Source organism: Trachemys scripta, chromosome 8 (assembly GCF_013100865.1).
Source record: "Trachemys scripta elegans isolate TJP31775 chromosome 8, CAS_Tse_1.0, whole genome shotgun sequence".
Lineage (NCBI taxonomy): Eukaryota > Metazoa > Chordata > Testudines > Emydidae > Trachemys > Trachemys scripta.
In genome coordinates, this window is record NC_048305.1 from 84,124,727 (window position 1) to 84,149,001 (window position 24,275).

The 24,275-nt window shown below is 41.5% G+C and overlaps 1 protein-coding gene across 2 annotated transcripts in view; it reads right to left on the reverse strand.

Annotated features, from left to right (window-relative positions):
* GIPC2 (GIPC PDZ domain containing family member 2) overlaps positions 1–24,275 on the reverse strand; it is a 75,199-nt gene that overhangs the window by 28,575 nt on the left and 22,349 nt on the right. For both annotated transcript variants that reach the window (XM_034779875.1, XM_034779876.1), the window contains exons 2-3: positions 21,414–21,599; positions 13,619–13,799 (exon numbers count right to left, since the gene is read on the reverse strand). In XM_034779875.1, the coding sequence (XP_034635766.1) occupies positions 13,619–13,799; positions 21,414–21,599 (367 nt within the window). The remainder of the gene's footprint in view (positions 1–13,618; positions 13,800–21,413; positions 21,600–24,275) is intronic.

A 24,275-nucleotide genomic window follows, 5' to 3' on the forward strand; every position in this document is an offset into this window, starting at 1 on the left:
GGGGGGGGCTTTCTGGGGGTGGGGGTGTGGATAAGGTTTTGGGCAGTCAGGGTACAGGTAGGGGGTAGGGTGCTGGGGGGCATTTGGGGGGGTAGTTAGGGGACAAGGAACAGGGAGGCTTAGGTAGGGGGTGGGGGTCTGGAGGGCAGTTAGGAGCAGGGGTCCCAGGAGGGGGCAGTCAGGGGACAAGGAGCGGGGGGGTGTGTGTTTGGGAGTTCTGGGGGAGGGCTGTCAGGGGGTGGGGAGTGGTTGGATGGGGCGTGGGAGTCCCAGGGGTCTGTCTGGGGGTGGGGGTATGGATAAGGGTTGGGGCAGTCAGGGTACAGGTAGGGGGTAGAGTCCTAGGGGGCCAATTAGGATGGGGGGAGGGTCTCAGGAGGGGGCAGTCAGGGAACAAGAGGCAGGGAGGCTTAGGTAGGGGGTGGAGTCCTGGGGGGCAGATAGGGGCAGGGGTCCCAGGAGGGGGCAGTCAGGGGACAAGGAGCGGGGGGAGGGTTGGGGATTCTGAGGGGGGGGAAGTGGGAGGGGCAGGACAGGGGCGGGGCTAGGGCAGGGCTCCTCCCATCCTCTTTTTTGCTTACTGAAATATGGTAACCCTAGCTTACAGTCAGCTATGATGCAGTTTGTTTTAAAGGCTTAGCATGTCATCAGTATTCTTTTCTTCCTTAATCCTACTCTTTGATGCAATTCTGCTGCTTATAGGCTATATCCAAGCAAGCAAACAACTGAGAATACAAAGTATACAACTGAAAATTTTTATACAACTGAGGCCAGTGCTTTATTTGTGCCAGGGCTGAGCCGTAGCACCTCTAGGCTTGGCAGTTCAGAGCACCAGCACCTCTGGGATTGCTGCATCAGTTATGAATGTAAAAAATTGCTTGAGCCCCAGCACCTCCTTCATTACAAATTAAGCACTGACTGAGGCGGATAGTGAAAAAGAAGCATCTCCAAACTTACAACATGTACAGAATGAGGTTGGAGTTCCTAGGAGTTCCTATTAGGTGTTGCAATAATTTCTCTCAAAACTCAGACTCCCGCAGCAAGAAGGTACCATCCTCTCGAATCTCTGGAGTTCTTGTGTCAATACTGCCCCCAACCCAAAGCACTAGCATCTGTGTCCAATATGAAAGAGGTTTTGAAACATGTACAGGCTAAGAGCCTGTTTCAACTCTGAAAATGCTACATCACGCTCTGCTGGCCACTGAAATGGCTTCCCTTCCTCACCCATCCTATGCAGTGGTTTTGCAATATTGGCAAACCCATAAATGATCCTTCTATGATAGCAGCAGAGCCCTGCAAAACTTTACACATCTGAGAGTGTCTGGGAAGTTGGTAAGCTCTGTACAGCCTCTTTTGGTGGGTGGGGTGAAGGAGGGACAGTGGAAATTCCCTCCTACTATTTGTGTGCCCAAGGTACATTGCCTCTTTTTGAAATAATTCACATTTCTTGGAGTTCAGTTTCAAATTGGCCACCTTCAGTTTAGCGCTCCCCCATCTCCCAAACTGAGAGAAGCTTGCACTAGACATCGTCAACAGTCTGTCCTGGCCAGCCTTAAATGTACATAAGTCCTCCTTTTTGTGGCCAGATTTGTCATAGTACTAGCATTTAACTGAACTGCTTCCTTTAATTTTTTCATTATTGCCAATTTCCCTTGTTTTACCGACCAGATTTATCATCTGTTCTAATCATTCAATACAGTCTTGAGCCAGATTAGAATCCCCTCTTTCATCATACATATTAGACAGAGAGCTGTATTTACAGGACTCATGACTACTTGGGTCATAATGTCAATTTAACTAGGTCTGGAACTAGATGAAGATTCTGTCTGCTTCTTCTGTGCCAAGCACCTGGATCAGTTTCAACCATGTAGGATGAGATTCTTGGGGTGAAATTCTGGTCCTACTGAAATCAACAGGAGTTTTGCCATTTACTTTAATGGGTCCAGGATTTCATACCTAGTGTTCATCTATCCCTGGGCCTCCTGGTTTAATTTTGGGTAAGACTTGAACTGCATTCTGGTAGTTATAGAAGAAAGCCTGAGACCTGTTAAACGTGGCATGTCTCAGCCTCACAGGGGCAGTGCCACTTAGGATAGAATTTTATCTGTAAGGTTGGCAGCATTGTTCTGATCTGTCAATGCATAAGCAGCTGAACTGGCCTTAATCTGTTGACTGATGTGGGTGTTGCAGAGCTGATTGTACAAAAATGGACTCCCTATCTTCTTAATCTGGACATACTCTCTCCACCAGTTCTTTCCTTTGTTTGGTGGAAGCTAGGGGAATATGCTGAAAAAGTATCCCAAAAGCTTAAAATTCAGAACTGCCAAACTGTGACCCATTATCACTGTCTTCTTCTTCTTCTGTTTTATTCCTGATTCATGTGGAGTCTGTTTTAAGCTGTTAATTAAGAGTCACTTGCAGTCTGTCCATGTGCTATCAGCTGCAAGACTGGAGCAGCTGTGCCATGATTGTAGCAGACTAATGCTTTACAGACTGATACTGTTTCAGGTGTGAATGTTACCTTAGCTTTGCTTTTTAATGTTTACATTATAAGAAAATGTACTTGACAAATCTTAACTCAGAGTTAATGAAGGTTCTTTGTTTGGAAATATCTATACATACAAACAGACATATACACACACAGACACATATATAAAATATGATACAGTGTATATATACACAGCATTAGTTCTGTATGTGTTAAATTAGTTCATTACAGGTACAGTACTTAGTTCAGTGCTGCACATATACTATATTTATGACAAACTAAAACAGAAAAACCACAGTTTATGAACTAGCTAGAAATCCAAGTTAGAAGAAGATACAGTAGCTATCTAATCTCAAAATAAATACTGTATATTGAGAGTAGGTGGCAGTGTAGGCTTACACTAGCCTTTAGCTTCTGGAAAGTTAAGTACAGCATTCAGGTCACAAGTAAAAATGATACTCTGACCCTTAGTCCTCATTTATGCATACTACAAACTTTTCCACAACTCATAATCTATTTAAGAAAGTCTCAGAAATGAATAGCAGGGGGGTGTACAGGTCTGAACTGCATATAGAATTGTCACACTGAACTTTCATGAACACCAAATCCATTCATTAACTTTATATTACACATTGTAAAATATTAAATGACTGTTTCAAATGAAATTGAACTATCCAGAACAAACAGTGAATTTTAATTTTTTTAATTACTGTAGAAATAATTTTACAAACATTCTGAATAAATGTTGATGTATCAGACTACACAATTTCCAGATAACACTTGTGACGTTACCTGACTAAAATATGACCATATCGATAATTACTGCAACCACTATTATATAGTTGCAGCAAATATTGTACAAAGGTTGTAGAGTAAGATGTCTATGAAAAGGTTATGATTTGCTGGTTATGATTATGCTATCTGTATGCATGTATCATTTTTGTATTTACAGTTGTAAGTATTGGCTCTATACCTGGATTTCAAATGTTTGCTCCTGGGGTAATACCCACGAAGTAATCAGCCAAATATGCCATGTAAGATATCTGCAAAAAGTGTTATAATTTGCCAGATGTGATAATCTTGTTTAAATGTTTGTATCACCTTTGTATTATGAGATATAGATATGTATGCATGTCTGTATTTCAAACTTGGGCTATGTTTCTGTATTACATAAATCTTTAAGGTGCCATCACACTCCTTGTTGTTTTTGTAGATACAGACTAACACGGCTACCCCGATACTTGACCCCCAGACAGTTGGGCATTAGCACTGCCTAGCCTGCTTGATGGCCCATTAAGGACCATCAGCTATACAACTGACCCATTGAGAGAAGGCAGATACACCTTATGACTCAGCAAGGCAGGCAGGGACATGCCCATGGACAGAACTCTAAGGCTTCCAACCCATGTGCTGGGCAGCTTGTGTTTGAAACAAAGGAAGCACAGACTGCATGGCAAAAAACTATAAAAAGCATCTGCATCTTCTCCATTGGGTCTTCAGTCCTGCTTCTTACCTCTGGAGGAACTTTGCTACAAACTGAAGCTCTGAACTGGACTGAATGACCCATCCAAGCTGTGGATGTACTCCAGAGACTTGATTTAGGCTTACAGCAGTGATGGAAAAAACTGCTGGCTTGAGCCAAGAACTTTGCCATTACTGTATGTAACGGATTCCTTTAACCAATTTTAACTCTCACCTTTTTCTTTTTATAAACCTTTAGATTTTAGTTAATAAGAATTGGCTGTAGCATGTATTTGGGTAAGATCTGAAACATTCGTTAACCTGGGAGGTAATGTGTCCGATCCTTTGGGATTGGTAGAACCTTTCTTTTATATGATGAAATAAGGTTTACAAAATTTTTCATCATATTTGATGTTGGTACCTGGATGGAGGCGTGAGGATGGATCACTTTAAGGGAACTGTGTTGTTTGGACTTATGGGTAACCAGTAAGGTAATAAAGAAGCTGTTGTATGCTGGCTGGGTAAATCTAGATATTGGAATATCCACCAACTTTATGGGGATTGTCTGCCCCATTCTTTGCAGTTCACCCTAGTTGAAAGAACAGGAGTACTTGTGGCACCTTAGAGACTAACAAATTTATTAGAGCATAAGCTTTCGTGGACTACAGCCCACTTCTTCGGATGCATATAGAATGGAACATATATTGAGGAGATATATATACACACATACAGAGAGCATGAACAGGTGGGAGTTGTCTTACTTAATTGGCCTCTCAGAGTTGGTAAGAGAAAAAAAAACTTTTGAAGTGATAATCAAGCTAGCCCAGTATGACTAACACGGCTGCTACTCTGATACCTGTCACCCTAGTTGAGTGACCATAGCTGGCCCCCACTAGGAACCCAGTCACACACTTATTACTAAGAAATCCTTTCTTCAGTTATTAAAAATCTGTCTCTGTTTCAAGATAAATTATTTCAGCTTATGACTGAGCTAATAAAATATAATAAGATATAGTAAAAAAAGCATTGGTCTCTCTCTAGAAAGTAATCCAACATGTATTTTACTCTTTACAGAATTTTTTTTTAAAAGTCTTGTATTACTTTAATAAGCTGCATTACTTTAATTCTTTCCATGGGGAGCTTTACACTGTCACTTTATGCCTGACTTTTCATCCATGCTATTATATGCCCATGCATAGGGAAACAACAACAACTTGGTTATCAATTTTAAGAAAAACAGCCTATTTGCATATTCTCTTGAAAACTGCTTCATAAAATTAGTGACCAGTGTTCCTAAAGAGATGCATTATTCACTCTAGCACTATTACTCATGTACTGTATTATATGAGGAATTAGAGTGGAAAAATACAACTTCTTACAACCCACCCCCCCCCCAATTCTGTAATATAATTAAAATATAATTCCAAATGCAAAAGTAGAGTCATAGTACTGAGGAATTTAGAAGTCTAAAGCCTTTAAAATTGATCATTATCCTTCCAGAATTACCCCTCAAAAGAATTCTCTGTCCATGACATTTTCTTAATAATCTTGCTTTTAAAAAGATGAATCTTTAGTATTTTACATTCGTTTTATTCAGATGGGTTCCAGCTGGTTGCTTTATTAGTCTATAGAGTCAGATTATGTGAGGAGAATTTCTACTTTTCAAATTTAAAATTCACTTTTCAAAACACTAATTTTATTTTAGCTCATTTTAATAAACTGATGCTGTACAGTCTCTATTACTCACATTTGTTTAACCCTCTGTATAGTTTTTGTACTCAGGGTGCAGTAACAAGGGAGAAGTTAAAGTCTCTTTAACAAGAAACATTTCAAATTCTCATTCCTGATGAAGGATACACTTACATTAGCTCTACCACCAGTAGTATCTTTACTCATGATTTGACATATATGCTATTGTAGATTTGCACCCAACATTTTGGCCAAACTGCCTGTTAAGTTATACTGGCCAGAACAGGACCTTTTTATTAATTCGATCACTATTCAAATTTTAAGAATTGTGCTATACTTACTCCAATTAGTTTCTGTTGATGCCAAAACATTTCATAGAGGGCTAGCTTGTCACTCAGATCACATACCTACCCAAGGGAGAGCAAGAACCCCTTTCTTACTCAGGCTACCAGTTTGCGTAGCTTACTGCTTCTCCTGAACAGCACTCCTGGATGGGGAATGGGGGCACAGTGGTGGGAAAATGAGTAAACCTTTTGGGTGCATCATATCCCTACTCACTAGCCAGAATAACTGAGCCAGGATGTGTGTGTTTGCAGGAGAAGAGGAGGTGCAGTTGGTAAATTATTATTCTTCCCTCATCCCGGGGGAGTAAGGAGTAAGCAAGCAAGACACAGAGGTATGACTCCCAGTCACCATGCCTTCTACAGCTATTCTTGGAGTGATGCAGCTTAAACACTGCCCCTTGCTCAGGGATATGCCTAAAGTTCCAGGCTAGCCCCACGTGGTAAGAACTCAGGCTATGTTGACACAATTTTTTCCTACATATGGAGCTATATGTTTTTTGTTTTTTTAAAAAACAGTAACAAATGGTCTGTGGTGAATACAATTCCATTTGCGGTTTATACCTCCTCAAAATCCTCCATAAACCAATTTCCTAATACAATCATTCAAAGAAACACATTATCTATATAGGACACACAACATTTTTACGTATTGAGAGGAGGAGGGGAAAGTGTGCCCTCTCCAAGTAACAACATCTGCTAGTATCCCCATGTCTAGAGCATGAAGAAGTATCCTAGAAGATTTCTCATATCCCTATTGTACTAATTATTTTGAATATCAAATGATATCAAAATCAATTGTTTCCATGTTGCCATTTGCAACATGTTCTATATTCTTAGCATCACTATTAAGTACATACCTGCAATATAAACAAATATATATTTGTTAAATATATATACACACACATATTTTTAGAGGCAACAGGTATCACCCACACCTCTCTTACCATGCTGTAGCACCAAGCATAAAAAACACACTTCCAGTTTCTTTCATTCTGTCTAATTACTGCAGTTATTCTGACACCAAGTGTCCACACTGGTGCATTACAGTCTTCCTAGATTGGTCACATATTACAGTGACTTGGAAAACAAATATTTAAACTTGCTGCTGAAATCGGAGGTAGTGGTGGAGACCCCAGAGTTTGCATATGCCAACGGTTATCAATGATTTGTCAACATTTTATTTTGAAAGATTTACGATTATGGAAAAATTTTGTATAGAAAAGGTTATGAGAAAATCTTGAATAAAATGATGGAAATAAAACTAGAAAATATTTTTTTCTCTTTTGAAATGTTCAGCTACATGTATACTGTTTAATTTTCAATGGCTTGTTAAAAAAAATACACAGATGATTAGTGATATAAATAATTATCTCATAAAGAGCCACTGCTCCCTCCTTGCATGGGCGGAGATGGGATAATAGCCTCTGATGCATTGTCACATGCTTTCCTCACATCCCACAGATGCTTGCCATGGGGTGAGGGATGCACACACAGAGGTAGCAGGGCACAGGCAGAGCAAGGTAAACAGGTGCACTACAGAATCTCAGTCTCTGCCTCTATCTTTTCTGTAGAAAATATATACATTGCAGAACCCTAGCCCTTTTAAATAGGCTCAAAGGCGGTTGTCAGTATGGAAACCATGACAGCATTCCCAAGGACCTGGAAGGGTAATGGGGGTGAGGAGGGGGAGTCCTGACCCAGTGCAAGAGTCAAAGTCTACACAAAGTTTCTGTGTAGATACCATCAGTGTGTTCTGTAAAACAACCCCGCTACCCATTCTGCATGTAAGTATGTGTGGGCGGAGGGGCAGGATGATGAGTTTGGGGGCAAGCACCTCATGAGACAGACGTGATCCAGCCTACAGTGGCCTGCACTGCTAACCAACTTCAGAAAGCACTCACCCTTCCAGGTACAATGCTCAGAGGAGCTGAATGCAAGAAGCATTCATTCATTATGGTATAGAAGGGTACAGCTTGCTCAGGAAGGACACACAGGGGAAAAAATTGAGTTGTTGCCTTATATATTATTTTAAAAAAAAAAAGTATATACTTGGACTGAGGTTGAGATGGAAATAGGAGACAGACTTGTTGAAAATCTCTGTGTAAGGATAAAAGGGGTAAAAAACAAGGGTGATGCCATGGTAGGGGTCTATTACAGACCACCAAACCAAGAAGAAGAAGTGGATGAGGCTTTTTTTTTTTAAAAACAACTAAAAATCATCCAAAGCACAGGACTTGGTGGTGTTGGGGGGGACTTCAACTATTCAGACATCTGTTGAGAAAACAACACAGCAGGGCACAGATTACACTGCTCTACAGCCAAAACGCTTCTGAAATAAATGTAGTCAAACTTTACTAATTCTGGGTCACTGAAAACGAAAATAATGCTTAAGATTGTTGATTGGCTCTAGTTTTCAAGATATGCTATTGGGTCAGTATATACGACTCTTGACTTGGGAATGGCGGAGGATAAGTGAGTTATAAAGGGAAGGGATCTCAATTTAAACCAGAAATGACTAAAATACATCTTTCACTGGATCTATGAATAAATCTATGACTGGATTTGGACAGTACTTGCTTTTTAGGCAAAACAATGAATGATGCAATCTGAAGCTGGTATTGCGTCATACATGATATGAATTGCATCATGTTATTCCTAGAAGTCATGGATGATGCAATCAGAACGAAGCTTACATCACTCTGCTGAACAAATTGCCCTATATCAGCTCTAGAAATCATACACAGTGTCGTGTTCTTATTTGTCAGTGTTTGATTTTGCAAAGGGACACATTTCTGTTAAGCCAAAGTGAGCAGAGATGCCTCGTACTTGTGTGAACAGTGCAGATAACTTCTGCTGTGTTTGTGGTGAAGTGACTTTTGCATCACAAAAGCGCAGTATAACCACTATGGTTAAGAAAGCCTATCACCTTTATTTTGGCTGCAAAATTGGAGAGCAGGACAAGAGGTGGGCCCCACACATATGCTGCAACACTTGTGCAACAAATCTTCACCAGTGGTTGAACAGGAAAAGGAAATCTATGCCTTTTAAAGTGCCAATGATTTGGAGAGAGCCAACAGATCATACCAGCAATTGTTACTTCTGCATGGTGCCTCCAGTTGGGAAAGGTGTGTCAAAGAAGAAAAAGTGGACTGTGCATTATCCAAACATTCCATCAGCTAGACGCCCAGTAACCCACGGAGAAGGACTGCCAGTTCCTGATGCACCAGAATCATTCTCACTTGAGTCAGACGAGGAAGAGGATGAAACTTCTGGTCCTGAACCATCAGTGTCACAGGACCCACATTTTCTCCCATTCTCCTCCTCTGAACCACACCTCATAAACACCAGGTGAACTGAATGACCTTGTCAGGGATTTGGAACGACCCAAGAGTAAGGCAGAGCTCTTGGGCTCCAGACTACAGCAGTGGAATCTCCTGGCAGGTGATGTTAGGGTTTCCATGTTCCGTGACCGTCAAAAGGATCTTGTCCCATTCTTCTTCATGGAAGGTGATCTTGTAGCCTGCAACAACATCGATGGTGTGATGGCAGCCCTCAACATTGTTCAGAATCCAGATGAGTGGAGACTGTTCACTGATTCATCGAAGACGAGTCTTAAAGCTGTTTTACAGCATAAGGGCAATGTTTTGCCATCAATTCCAGTTGGTCATGCAGTCCATATGAAGCAAACCTATGACAACATGAAACAATTTTTGAGGTGCATAAACTATGACCAACATCAGTGGCAGCTTTGTGGCGATTTGAAGGCTGTTGCTCTCTTGCTTGGTCTGCAGACTGGATACACAAAGTGCTGCTGTTTTCTCTGCGAATGGGATAGTCGTGCAAGAGATTCCCACTACATCAAGAAAGATTGGCCATTCTGACAGTCATTGGAGCCTGGGAGGAAAAGTGTTCAGCATCCACCACTTGTTGAATCAAGGAAGATTTTGTTACCACCCTTACATATCAAGCTGGGTCTGATGAAGAACTTTGTCAAGGCCATTGACAAAACACAAGCAGCTTTCAAGTACCTCCGTGGAAAATTTCCAAGGTTAAGTGAAGCTAAGATAAAGGAAGGTGTCTTTGTTGGTCCTCAGATTCGTGAACTTCTTCGAGATGATGCATTTGACCATGCACTGCATGGCAAGGAAAAGACGGCATGGAAAGCCTTCCAGTTAGTGGCAATAAATTTTCTCGGAAACAACAAGGCAGACAACTACAGGTTGTTGGTGGAAAACCTCCTCAAGGCATACAAAAGCCTTGGTTGCAACATGTCACTAAAGATACATTTTTTGCACTCATCTAGATTTTTTTCCACCAAACTGCGGAGCAGTGAGCGACGAGCACGGGGAGCAATTTCACCAGGACATTGCAACAATGGAGAAATGCAGGGCAAATGGAACCCATCAATGCTTTCAGACTATTGCTGGACAGTGACAAGAGATGCTCCATTTAATGAATACAAGAGACAAGCCAAGACGCGCCGAGTAGACACTGAATAGGATAAACTATGTACATAATAGTGTTTCGCCTTTTGTTTCATAATAAATTTTATTTATATAACCCTTTTGCTGATTTTTAAAGTGTTACATAAACAGGACAGGTGAAATATCATGTAAAGCAACCATAAACACATGAAAAGACCTAGGTTTACAGTTTATGATTAAAACTCTACTATCTACACAATATACATAGACATAAAATGTAAAAATTTAAATATCGTAGAAACAGTAGCCAATCCTTTGTTTTAATTGTCATATTTGAATTCAGCACATCAGAATACATAATAAATAGCACATTTTATCTCTGAAGCAGACTACTTCTCAAATTGTCGACCAGTGTTATCCAACAAGTTCTTGGAATTTATTGGAGACAATTTTTTATTTCAGAAGGTGGAGAAACCTACTAGGGGAGATGCTGTTCTAGATTTGATTCTGACAATAGGGAGGAACTGGTTAAGAATTTGAAAATGGGGTGAAACTGATCATGAAATGGTAGAGTTCATGATTCTAAGGAACAGTAGGAGGGAGAATAGCAAAATAAAGAATGAATTTCAGGAAGATAGACTTTAGCACACTCATGGAGTTGGTAGGTAAGATCCCCTGGGAAGCAAGTCTAAGAGGAAAAACAATTGAAGACAGTTGGCAGTTGGCAGTTTTTCAAAGAGACATTAATAAGGGCAAAGAGCAAACTATCCCACTGCGTCGGAAAGAGATGAAGTATGGGAAGAGACCACCCTGGCTTAACCAGGAGATCTTCAATGATCTAAAAATTAAAAAAAAAAAGTCCTACAAAAGTGGAAGCTAGGTCAAATTACAAAGGATGAATATAAACACCACAAGTACATAGGGGAAAAATTAGAAAGGCAAAGGCACAAAATGAGATCAAACTAACTAGAGACATAAAGGATAACAAGAAAACTTTCTACAAATACATTAAAAGCAAAAAGGAAGGGTAGGCCCATTACTCAATGAGGGGAAAAAACAACAACAGAAAATGTGGAAGTGGCAGAGGTGTTTAATGACTTCTTTGTTTCAGTTTTCACCAAGAAGGTTGGTGGTGATTGGACCTGGGTGGTGATTGGACCCCACACTCCGAACCCCCTTCCAGACCCCAACCCCCTGCCCCAATCCAGAGTCCCCTCCCACACTCAAACTCCCTCCCAGATCCTGCACCTCTCCAACACCTCAACACCTTGCCCCCGCCCTGAGCCCTCCCCAGCATTCCAAACCCCTCATCCAAGGCCCCGCCCCAGAGCCCACACCCCCAACCGGAGTCCACGCCTCCTCCTGCACTCCGAAAGCCTTGGCCCCAGGCCAGAGCCGCCTCCTGCACCTCAAACCCTTCATCCCCAGCCCCACCCCAGAGCCTGCATTCTCAGCCGGAGTCCTCACCCCCTCAGTACTCCAGCCCGGAGCCCTTTCCCGCACCCTGAACCTCTCATTTCTGGAGCCTGTACCCCCAGGCCATATTCCCCCACCCCCGCACACCAACCCTCTGCCCCAACCTGGTTCCTCTCCTGCACCCCAAGCCCCTCATCCCTGGCCCCACCACAAAGCCCGCAGCCCAAGCTGAGGTCTTCACACACACCACGCACCTCAACCCCCTGCCTGGTGAAAGTGAGTGAGGGTGAGGGAGAGTGAGCAAATGGGAGAGGGGGATGGAGTGAGCAGGGGCGTGACCTTGGGGACAGGGATATTTGGTTTTGTGTGATTAGAAAGTTGGCAACCCTACTAGGGAGGTTGTGGAATCTCCATCACTGGAGATTTTTAAGAGCAGGTTAGACAAACACCTGTCAGGGATGGTCTAGATCAGGGGTAAGCAACCTATGGCACGCGTGCCGAAGGCAGCACGCGAGCTGATTTTCAGTGGCACTCACACTGCCTGGGTTCTGGCCACTGGTCCAGGGGGCTCTGAATTTTAATTTAATTTTAAATAAGGTTTTTAAAATGTTTAAGAAACTTCATTTACTTTACATACAACAATAGTTTAGTTATAGACTTATAGAAAGAGACCTTCTAAAAAAAATGTTAAAATGTATTACTGGCACGCGAAACCTTAAATTATAGTGAATAAATGAAGACTCGGTTCACCACTTCTGAAAGGTTGCTGACCTCTGGTCTAGATAATACTTACTCCTGCCATGAGTGCAGGGGACTGGACTAGATGACCTCTCAAGGTCCCTTCTAGTCCTAGGACTTCCATTTTCAGAAAGATCAAGGAAGCAATCTACATTTAATAAAAATAGCCTCAAAGACCCACACATTGATTTGATTAAGTTTAGGGTCACTCTGGGGCACAAGAGACAGTCACTCGCTACATGTACACAGAGCACTAGACTACAGCTGCGTCTTGTTCAAACCCATTACTGTACATGAAACATAGAAAAGATTTGGTTTTTTTACTCATTTTTACCCCAAAAATCCTGGGTTTTACAAAAACTATTATTTTACAAAAACAATTTTCACCTGAATTTTAGACCACCCAAATATGTGAAAATACTGGTTATGTTAAGAAAATCCAATACATTAGGTAGATGTGTTTATGTTAATAATAAATTGGCATAAGTGTAAATACGAGGCTGTCAATTCAAGTTAGGCAATGCAGAGGAAGATATGCACACGCATGTGTGTGTGCGCGCATGTGTTAAGGTACAGTTCATTAAATAAACCACAGCATTAAACTGCCTTTACTTTCAACTCTCTTACTTTTCTTTATTTGTTGCATATTTTTCTGTTCTCCTTTCCCCCAGTAGTAACCCTGATATTTACCTAGAAAACTGTAAAGTCAATTTTATGCACTGATTGTAATAAACACCGATAAATGCCAAGGAAATTTGCAAGAAAATAAAAACTGAAAATGAATATAGCTCACAAGTCAAATGAATCTGAACTACAGTTATAGTGAAACTTGAGCAAGAGACCATCTCCCATAGGTAGCGTCTTAACATCTTAAAGTACTCTCAAGGTTTCCAGTTCAACTTTGTTTTCCTATAGTTTAAAAACAAAACACCTCAATTCCTCTAGGCAACTAGGTTACCTAGGATAAATTTCACTGTGTTTGAAAAACAAACAAAACAATGCAGGCATGGTATTTCAATTTCCAGTTACAAGGGGTGGACAGTATGCATGTCACTCACCAAATGCTTTCATAGGCTCGATCAAGGTTAGTTTAAATGTCTGACCCTTCTCCAGTCCTTTTAAAAGGTTGGCAACTTCATAATGACGATAACCCACCAAATTTTTTCCATTTATAGATTCCAAATGATCACCCACGCATATCGCTTTGATTTGGTCGACAAGGCTGTCTTCTTTAATACTCTGTCAGATAAAAAAGCATTTATATTAGTTAGAAACAAAATTGTGAAAAAATAAACATGTGGCACCTAATTCACTGCCGCTACAGATGAGTGAAACTCTAATGATATCAGCGTAGTTGCACCTATTATTCCAACAGTGAATTCAGAACAGGAGGTTCTCATGTACCATGCCTTGACAAGCATTCAAAAATATTTAATATGCATTTAATATAAAAAATGCATTTAGATGTGGCACAAAATGCCTTTTGAAATCTGCTTTAGAAAAAAAGCTGAACTTTAAGTAGATGTTGGATTATTAAAAAGGTTTTGTACTATAAACAATACATTTAAAATTGCTACACATTTCAGAACACCATATGTTCCCACACTTCCGGTGCACCTCAGACACACGTTACAGTATTTCCACTGAGATAATAATGAAGTTATGAAATCAATGTTCTTAATGGGACATCTCACGGAGAACAAATCTAAAATTTATAAAATGTCTTTTATAACAGAAGTTAGTATTTTTTTTTAAATCTTATTGTGAATGAATTATAGAAGATAGAAAATCCCAAAGCATGTAAAGATGTCTAGCATTTGCATTATCAGAGCATTTCAGGGGCAGAATTTATAATTTAGGACTTATCATTCAATTTTCAATTTTTATATGAATTAAAAATATGTTGTAGTATTAGTTTTTCTATGCATGAATCCCATCTTTCATTCCCTTATTTTGGTGGAGAAACTATAATATAATAACACAACTTATTATCCTGAGTAGCTAGGGTGAGATAGGTATAGTATGTAACATGAATTTGGATATAACACGGTAAAGCAGCGCTCCGGGGGGGGGGGGGGGAGGGGGGGGAGGCTGTGCACTTAGGCGGATCAAAGCATGTTCAATATAACGCGGTTTCACCTATAACGCAGTAAGATTTTTTGGCTCCCGAGGACAGCATTATATCGGGGTAGAGGTGTATTTCAGTGAGAACTGAGTTTATTTTCAATAGCTCCATTCATCCAGCTTACAAGATGACATAGGAAATAAAATATCATTGTCTACTATTTTAACACCTACCATAGCAGCCAGTGGTGCCAATGGGGGGCAATTTTCCTCCCCCAAGGTTTTCATAGAACCGGGAGCCACTTATAAGCAGTGGTCCCATACTAAATCAGTATGGCTGCTGTTGGAGCAGTCCAGAGGAGGTATAGCTCAGTGGTTCGAGCATTGGTCTGCTAAACCCACGGTTGTGAGCTCAATCCTTGAGGGGGCCATTTAGCGATCTGGGGCAAAAATCTGTCTGGGGATTGTACTAGATGACCTCCCGAGGTCCCTTCCAACCCGGATATTCTAATCACTTGGGCTATGTGTTTGAAATGCCACTGAAATTTGACCCAGACGCTTGACCATACAGCTGGAGTGTCAGCTGGGACAAATTTCAACAAGTGGCATTGTGACCTGGCACACGGGGTTGCAACACGACTCAAATTTGGCCCAGCTGCCCCTCCATCCAGACAAAAGGGCAACTGGGCCAAAGGGTATTGAGACCTGGTGCATGTGGAGTCTGCCCCAGTACAGGAGGATCTGCCGAGAACTCAACTCATGCATTTTGTGGGTGGAGAGGGGAGACTCCTCAGCCAAGGTGGACTCAGGGTCCCTACTAGTGTGGGAAGGAAGGGGGATAAACAGGAATGGGGTCCCTGCCAGGGAGGACAGGGACTGAAATTTCCCCCCCACAAAAATATCTGAACTGGAGCAACTGCTAGGAGCATAACTGTCTCAAAAGCCTGCTTCCAGTTTGTGTGTGCCTGTGTCTGAGCAAGACAGTGGGAAGCCTGGTAGTATATGGTGTTCTGTAAGACATGTGGCAATTTTAAACATCCTACAGAGTTTAACTCTTATAGCACAAATCATTTTTAAATCTAGATTAAAGCCAAATAGAAGACTTGGTTGGGGGGGGGGGAATAAAGGGGAGGTGGAAGGATGGTGTTTTACAGATAAGGAATCAGGCCCAAAATGCTGCAACACACATGCCTGTTATAAAGTGCAAGGTGTATCTAGCAAACAGCAGTGAAATCTCATTAAATTCAATCCCCACTTAGTTTCTTTACTTAAGCAGGCGTTCTTATTATCAGGGTCCAAATTAAGTGGTGTTGACTGGAAACATGTATGTGGTACTTCAAACTAACTTTTGTATTCCAGGCTAATTATAACAACTTTCTGGTGGACTGTCAAAAGAAAGCAAAACTATGCTAGACACTGCCACTGAGATCCAATGCTTAATTTTCAAATGGTTTACTGTCCATTTTAAAGGGTAAGTCATGCATTTTCAATGCAGTACACAGGGAATTAATTACACTGTTCCAGTTTATGATAGTCAGTTTTGCACACCTATAACTTCATACATCATACTATAACAACGTACTCCTTAGCATCTACAAAAAGTCCTCTTCCCCAAGTGATAACTCATGGATGATTAGTTTCACTCCAGAATATATCTTCCCATTTAGCTACAAATCCCTTAAAAATAGGACTTTATAATAGAATTGGTGACAGATTGTTGAATACAGCTTTGCAAAAGTGACATGATAATACTGAATTTAAATGAATGCTTTTCTTATAAAGCAGAACATTCGATCTTAAAACAAAAGAACCACTGTTTTCAACTTCACCCATAAAATCTGACCATGCTATCAACTACTTTAGAAACTTATCCTTTCAGACACAGAGCAGTCAGTAGTTACAAGTAGGAAGTGATTATAACTATCAACAGATTATCTAGTACAACAGAGCTCATTAATTTCTAATGGGATACTAAATCAGCTCAAATGAAAGGAAAAGCTCTAATGACAAAATTATTCCCCTAAATACAGCTCTTTATTCAACTATGTCTCCACTTTGTAATGAAACTGTCACTAAAGCTTTCTATCTGACTGGGAACAAAGTGTACTAAAGATATAGCTTTTGCCTTTTGGAGATTTGTCTCTCCACCTATCCACTTTCTCCATTATTTAATGCACTCATTGATGAAATCATTAATCTTCTGCTTACATGGCTGACTCCATTTTAAAAATGTCTCAGGGATTGTTACTATTGTACTGATTAGATGACATGGTATTAAAAACACTGGCAGCCACAGAAGTTTTATCTACACTAGGGGCCCCACTGTTGTTGCCACAGGTGGAGCTGAACAGGTGCTAGCAACAGTGGAAAATATTTCTCAAAAATCCCAAGGACAGAGACAGTCTAAAAGAAAGATCAGATACAGCTGAGGCCCAGAATAGTTATTACTATTTTCAAATAAGTTAAATGTTTTTATTATTTATTTTGTTTATGTTTGTGGGGTTCACAGTGGAGAGGATATTTAGAAAGTATTTAGATGAGAGGTGGGGATGGGTGCACAGGAGATTGAGAGGGCATTCCATACGCATGGGGTAACAAGGTAAAATTTGATGATAAAAGTGACAGAAGGACCTGTGAAAGAACAAAGGGCGAGACTATACAAAATGAGATTAGTTATCTGGGCTGGAGTGGGGTTTTGAAGGTGATGTTACATTTAAGCATGAGGTAGTGGGCGAGTGGGAGCCAGTCTGACAACTCTGGTCTTAATATTTATGAATCTATTAATTCTGTTTACATCCCAGTTCCTCCAGTGTGACAGTTCCAGACAGTGAATGTATCTGAATTTACAGGCCAGATGTTGAGCATCCTATTTTAAAGGAAGCTTCCTTTATTTCTACCACTAAGTTTATCCCTAATCTAAGTGGCTTTCAGATCACTTCTCCCTTCCCCTTGGGCTTTCTGTCCCTGTCTTATTGTGCCAACCAATCTTAATAAATAAAAATAACTAGGGCTGTCGATTAATCGCAGTTAACTCACGTGATTAACTCAAAACAATTAATCGCCATTAATCGAAGTTTTAATTGCACTGTTAAACTATAGAATACCAATTGAAATTTATTAAATATTTTGGATATTCTTCTACATTTTCATATATACTGTATTCTGTGTTGTAACTGAAATCAAAGTGTATATTTTTATTACAAATATTTGCACTGTAAAAATGATAAACAAATAGTATTTTTCAATTCACCTCATACAAGTACTGCAGTGCAATCTTTTTGTCGTGAAAGTGCAATTTACAGATGTAGATTTGTTTTTGTTACATAACTGCACTCCAAAACAAATATAAAACTTCAGAACCTACAAGTCCACTCAGTCGTACTTCTTGTTCAGCCAATTGTTAAGACAAACAAGTTTATTTACATTTACAGCAGATAATGCTGCCCTCTTCTTATTTACAATGTCACCAGAAAGTGAGAACAGGAATTTGCATGGCACTTTTGTAGTTGGCATTGCAAGATATTTACGTGCCAGATATGCTAAACATTTGTATGCCCCTTCGTGCTTTGGCCACCATTCCAGAGGACATGTGTCCATGCTGATGCTTGTTAAAAAATAATGTATTAATTAAATTTGTGACTGAACAACTTGGGGGAGAATTGTATGTCCCCTGTTCTGTTTTCAGAGTAGCAGCCGTGTTCGTCTGTATCCGCAAAAAGAACAGGAGTACTTCTGGCACCTTAGAGACTAAAATTTATTAGAGCATAAGCTTTCATGGGCTACAGCCCACTTCTTCAGATGCATAGAATGGAACATATATTGAGGAGATATACACACACACACACACACACAGAGCATGAACAGGTGGGAGTTGTCTTACCAACTCTGAGAGACCAATTAAGTAAGTGAAAAAAAAACTTTTGAAGTGATAATCAAGCTAGCCCAGTACAGACAGTTTGATAAGAAGTGTGAGAATACTTACAAGGGGAGATTGTTCTGTTTTATTTCAAGTTATTGCAGTCTCGGATGATGACCCAGCACATGTTGTTCATTTTAAGAACATTTTCACTGCAGATTTCACAAAACGCAAAGAAAGTACCAATGTGAGATTTCTAAGGATAGATACAACACTCGATCCAAGGTTTAAGAATCTGAAGTGCCTTCCAAAATCTGAGAGGGATGAGGTGTGGAGCATGCTTTCAGAAGTCTGAAAAGAGCAACACTCTGATGCAAAAATTACAGAACCCAAACCTCCAAAAAAGAAAATCAAGGTTTTGCTGGTGGCATCTGACTCAGATAATGAAAATGAACACGTGTCGGTCTGCACTGCTTTGGATTGTTATTGAGCAGAGCCCATCATCAGCATGGACGCATGTCCCCTGGAATGGTGGGTGAATCATGAAGGGACATACAAATCTTTAGCTGGCTACAATAGTGCCATGAGAACGCTTATCCTCACTTTCAGATGACATTGTAAACAAGAAGCGGGCAAGCATTAGCTCCTGTAATTGTAAACAAATTTGTTTGTCTGAGCAATTGGCTGAACAAGAAGTAGGACTGAGTGGACTTCCAGGCTCTGAAATTTTACAAAAATGATTAGGGGTATGGAACGGCTTCCATATGAGGAGAGAATAATAAAACTAGGACTTTTCAGCTTGGAAAAGAGATGACTAAGGGGGGAATATGATAGAGGTCTATAAAATCATGACTGGTGTGGAGAAAGTAAATAAGGAAGTGTTATTTACTCCTTCTCATAACACAAGAGCTAGGGATCACCAAATGAAATTAATAGGCAGCAGATTTAAAAACAAACAAAGGGAAGTATTTCTTCACACAACGTACAGTCAACCTGTGGAACTCTTTGCTAGAGGCAGTTGTGAAGGCCAAGACTATAACAGGGTTCAAAAAAGAACTAGATAAATTCGTGGAGGATAGGTCCATCAATGGCTATTAGCCAGGATGGACAGGGATGGTGTCCCTAGCCTCTGTTTGGCAAAAGCTGGGAATAGAAAACAGGGAATGGATCACTTGATGATTACCTGTTCTGTTCATTCCCTCTGGGGCACCTGGCATTGGCCACTGTTGGAAGACAGGATATTGGGCTAGATGGATCTTTGGTCTGACCCAGTATGGCCGTTCTTATGTTCATAATTCTACATTTGTAAATTCAACTTTCATGATAAAGAGATTACACTACAGCACTTGTATTAGGTGAATTGAAAAATACTATTTCTTTTGGTTTTTTTACAGTGCAAATACTTGTAATCAAAAATATAAAGTGAGCACTGTACACTTTGTATTCTGTGTTGTAATTGAAATCAATATATTTGAAAATGTAGAAAACATCCAAAATATTTAAATAAATGGTATTCTATTATTAATAGTGCGATTAATTGCAATTAATTTTTTTAATCACTTGACAGTCCTAAAAATAACTTTTCAGAAGTGTATTGAACCCAGGTCAGAGTTTCCTTGGGTTTAATATAGTGTTGCATGCACTGTTCATATTCTTCCAATACCAGAGGATCCTCTCCTCCTAAAACCAGGTCCCAGAGTAGGCAAATATGCAACAATTTGGTGAGACTGCACTTTTCTATGGTGACTGCTATCTTTAGTTCCAGAATATAAACTGTAATTTTGTTTAAATAAGTATCTAGCTGTCCAGGCTGCAAAGAAAACCTTCCAAATGTGAGATAAAGGAAAATGATGCAGTAGTGTCTGCCTGAGTCTGCAGACAGCCTGAAACAATAGCTGTGTCAAGTGAAAATTGCTACCATTCAGCTCAATAGGGTGTTAAACTCTGAAGTATAATCAGCTTTTGACATTTTAAATGTCAGCATTGTTAGCCATTTTGGTGCTTTTCAAAGAACAAGAGAAAGCTGAGGTGTAAGGTGTGGTCTACATGCAGTTTTTGTTCCAGTATAACTATGTCAGTCAGGGATGTGATTTTGACTGATATACTTATACCTGTACAATCCCTAGCATACAGAAATAAGCTATACTGAGGTCTGGTCTACATTCCAGACCTATATTGATACAACTACATCACTCAGGGCTGTGAAAAATTCGCACTACTGAGCAACATAGTTCTACCCATTTAACACCACCATTCCGTCCCCCCCATGTAGACAGCGCAATGTCAACAGGAGAGCTTCTCCCACTGACATAGCTACCACTTCTCAGGGATGTGGATTAACTACACTGACAGGAAAGTTATCTCCTGTCGGTGTAGAGCAGGGGTCTGCAACGTTTGGCAAGCGGCTCGCCAGGGTAAGCACCCTGGCGGGCCAGGCCAGTTTTATTTACCTGCTGACGCGGCAGGTTCCGCCGATCGCGGCCTCCACTGGCCGCAGTTCGCTGTCCAGGGCCAATGGGGGCGGCGGGAAGCGGCGCGGGCGAGTGATGTGCAGCGTACATTCAGGGCACGCTAATGCATGTAGAATAACTGCAGAGGCAGGATAAAGAGGGACAGTGCAATGAAGCCTAGTTTCATGCAGTGGAAGGACATTATGTGTGCTGTGGACAGGCTTTAAGAGTGACAGAAATTTAGTATAACTTCATTGTCACATGAGTGAGCAGTTGCTCTATCATCAACTTCTCAAGAACTTAAGAAAGTAGTGAAAAGAAGCAATAACCAAAAAACTAAGGGCTCTCTCAACACAGGATTGACTTCTGCTTTTCTTTAATTGTGGTGAATGTTCAGTTGTCAAAAGCGCTCCAGTTCTACAGGATTACTTAAAACAATAAAACTTAGAGCATTAGATATAAAAGATTCTGTTAAAAAATTACCTTTATGAAGGCATAGCCCGTTCCATTGTCTGTAATGGTAAGCCCCAGAGAATCCTCAGATTTAAGAACATCCACTTCTTTTTTTGGTCCCTTTATGTGGGCAAATATGAAATCTTCAAGACCAATCTGCCCTCCTAAGAGGTTGTCCATATCAATTTTGTGCGTATTCAAAGTGCAAAATATGATCTACACAGAAGGAAAAACAAATCAGTTACATTTGAGTTTTAAAATATTACATCAGTCATGGCAAGCTCCATTAGGATAGGAAAATAAATGGTGGAAACAATTCTGTTTCCCTGAATTTGAATTACCCATGAGTTTGGAGCAAAAAAATCCTTTGTGGTCTTAAGTTGTGACCCCCATTTTCTGTCCAACCGTCAGTACTAAAGACCCTATTCCCATCCACTTATATGACAAGAAAGATACTAAATAGCCCAAATTCTGCAGAGAAGAGATAGTAGGGTGCAGGGGAGAGGGTACATGTTATCCAGTAGATTAGCTCACAGCTGTGTGACCCTCACCAACTGGTAGAGGGTACAGGGGTTGCACAGGGTCTTATAGGGATTTCCTGGGTCAGATATATGCATAATAGTTCATCAGTGACATGTAAGGTCTCTACCAAGACACAATAGCCCACTTTTCATCATAATCATTGAAAAAAAATGTATGTACAGAGAATATTTAAGTTATGTATCTATACTGAAAATTACATTCTTAAGGTCTTGGAGTTATTTCCTGGGCTAAGGAGTCTTTTACTTTATGCAATAATAAAGAATGTTTTCAAAGCCAAAAAATCCATTTATTGAAAAGAAACAAAGGGGTGGAGTGGGGAACAGTACAATCACAGATTCACGTATGTCCTGTCTGGTGTGCTGTGCAGTGAGTGCTGCACTTCAGGATAGCTATACTGCATGGTGATGGGGGTTGAGTGCAGAGGGTAAGGGTAATGGTTTTCAGGGCTGGGTGGTGAAGATACTGGTGTTGGAGGCAACAGGTGGCGTGAAGAACACGGAAGTTGGGGAAAGTGGGTTGGAGGTGACAGTGGGGCACAACGGAAAGAGTTTTGGGACAAGGGCTGTGGGGGGTGGGTGGCATTTGCGGTACTGCTCCTCTTTCGGCTACGAGCTCCTGGATAGCATCTGCTTGGCGCTCCAGAATGCTTATGAGCCAATCCGTGCTTTGCTGCCGGTGCTCTGTGCTTTGCCACCAGTGCGCTGCATTTTCCTGGCGGATCCTGCTTTCTCTCTCCCTCCAGTCCTCTGCTTTCTCATTCTCTTTAATAGATTGCCGCATCACTTCTTGCAGCTTGTCTTCTTTGCTTTTTCGGGGTCTCTTCTTGAGTCTTTTCAGTCTCTGAGCAGGCAATAAGAGGGATGGCTGAGGTCTCAAGGTTGATGCTGCTGTATAGGCAAAATGCAACATTTAACAGAGGCAGCATTGTTTATACCAGACAGAGTAATGATTCCCCCCGCACTTAAGGAGTAGAAAACACACCGGGTCTACACAATTGCATAATTTTCCCATCCGAAACAGAGCACACATATCCCACGGGAGCCTCAAAATGGTGAGTAATGGGGACTGATTGTTTCAGGGCTGCACTGTCCTCTGGGTTTCTGTGCCTTGGGGAGAGCCAACAGCTGCAGGGGGCACCTACACTGAACACTGTCCCAACATTTTCCACAGGAGTTCGTCCTGAACGATATCTCGCTGCTGAGGGTGACCTGGGAAGCAAAGAAGGGTCTTCTACTGCAATGCAGCTTCGGCCCTAGCCCATATGCAGCTTGCCTGTGTGCAGCAATTGTCCCCCCGCCCCTCGCGGCACAGTGGCGCGGACACGTTAGCCTGGCTGGGACAAGGACCAAGGTGGCTCTCCCGATAAACCTGCACAAGTGCATTGCACACGTTTTGGATGAGACATTCGAGGAGATTACCGAGGCCCATTACCGCGATGTGATAAACCACATCAATGCACTATTCCGCATCTAGGCATGCATGCCTAACCCTCCTCTCCCAAAGGGCCCGCACTGAAAAAATTCCTTCCCGAAAAAAAAAAAAAAAAAAAAAAACACTTACCGGGACCTACTCTTCTGTTTGTCCTCCACTAAGTACCGACCGCTGCGACTGCCTACCTTCCTCCTGGCTCGAGAAGAGCTCCTGGCTGCATGGCTCCAGGGATTCCGGGGTGTCTCCATCCAGCCCACCACCATCACTCCGTTTTCCTCTTCCTCCTCCTCCCCCCCACCATCTCTGAAGTGTCCATGGTGGTGCTCGGAGTGGAGGTGGGGTTAACCCCAAGTATCGCATCCAGCTCTTTGTGGAATTGGCAGGTCGCGGGGGGAGCACCTGAGCGGCCATTTGCGTCGCGGGTTTTGCGGTAGGCACTCCGCAGCTCCTTCACTTTAATCCTGCACTACAGGGCGTCCCGGTCATGGTCCCTTTCCATCATGTCCTTTGATACCTTCCCGAAGGTATCGTAATTCCTACGGCTGGAGCGCAGCTGGGACTGTACAGCTTCCTCCCCCCAAACACTGATGAGTTCCAGCAACTCGCCATTGCTCCATGCTGGGGCTCGCTTGGCGCATGGAGGCATGGTCACCTGGAAAGATTCGCTGATAGCACTCCACACCACACTGGGCTGAGCAAACAGGAAGGGGATTTTTAAAATTCCCAGGGAATGTAAAGGGTAGGTCACGTGGTTGGTTACCTAAGACCAGGGCAGTAGAGTTTGAACTGATGACCAGATTGGCTAGAACAGGCATTGTGGGATATTGCCGAATACTTATGGAGGCCAGTCACAGTGCATTGGGCGGCCACACTGGCGCCGCAGCGGCAGCACAATACACGCTATTCCTCTCAGGGATG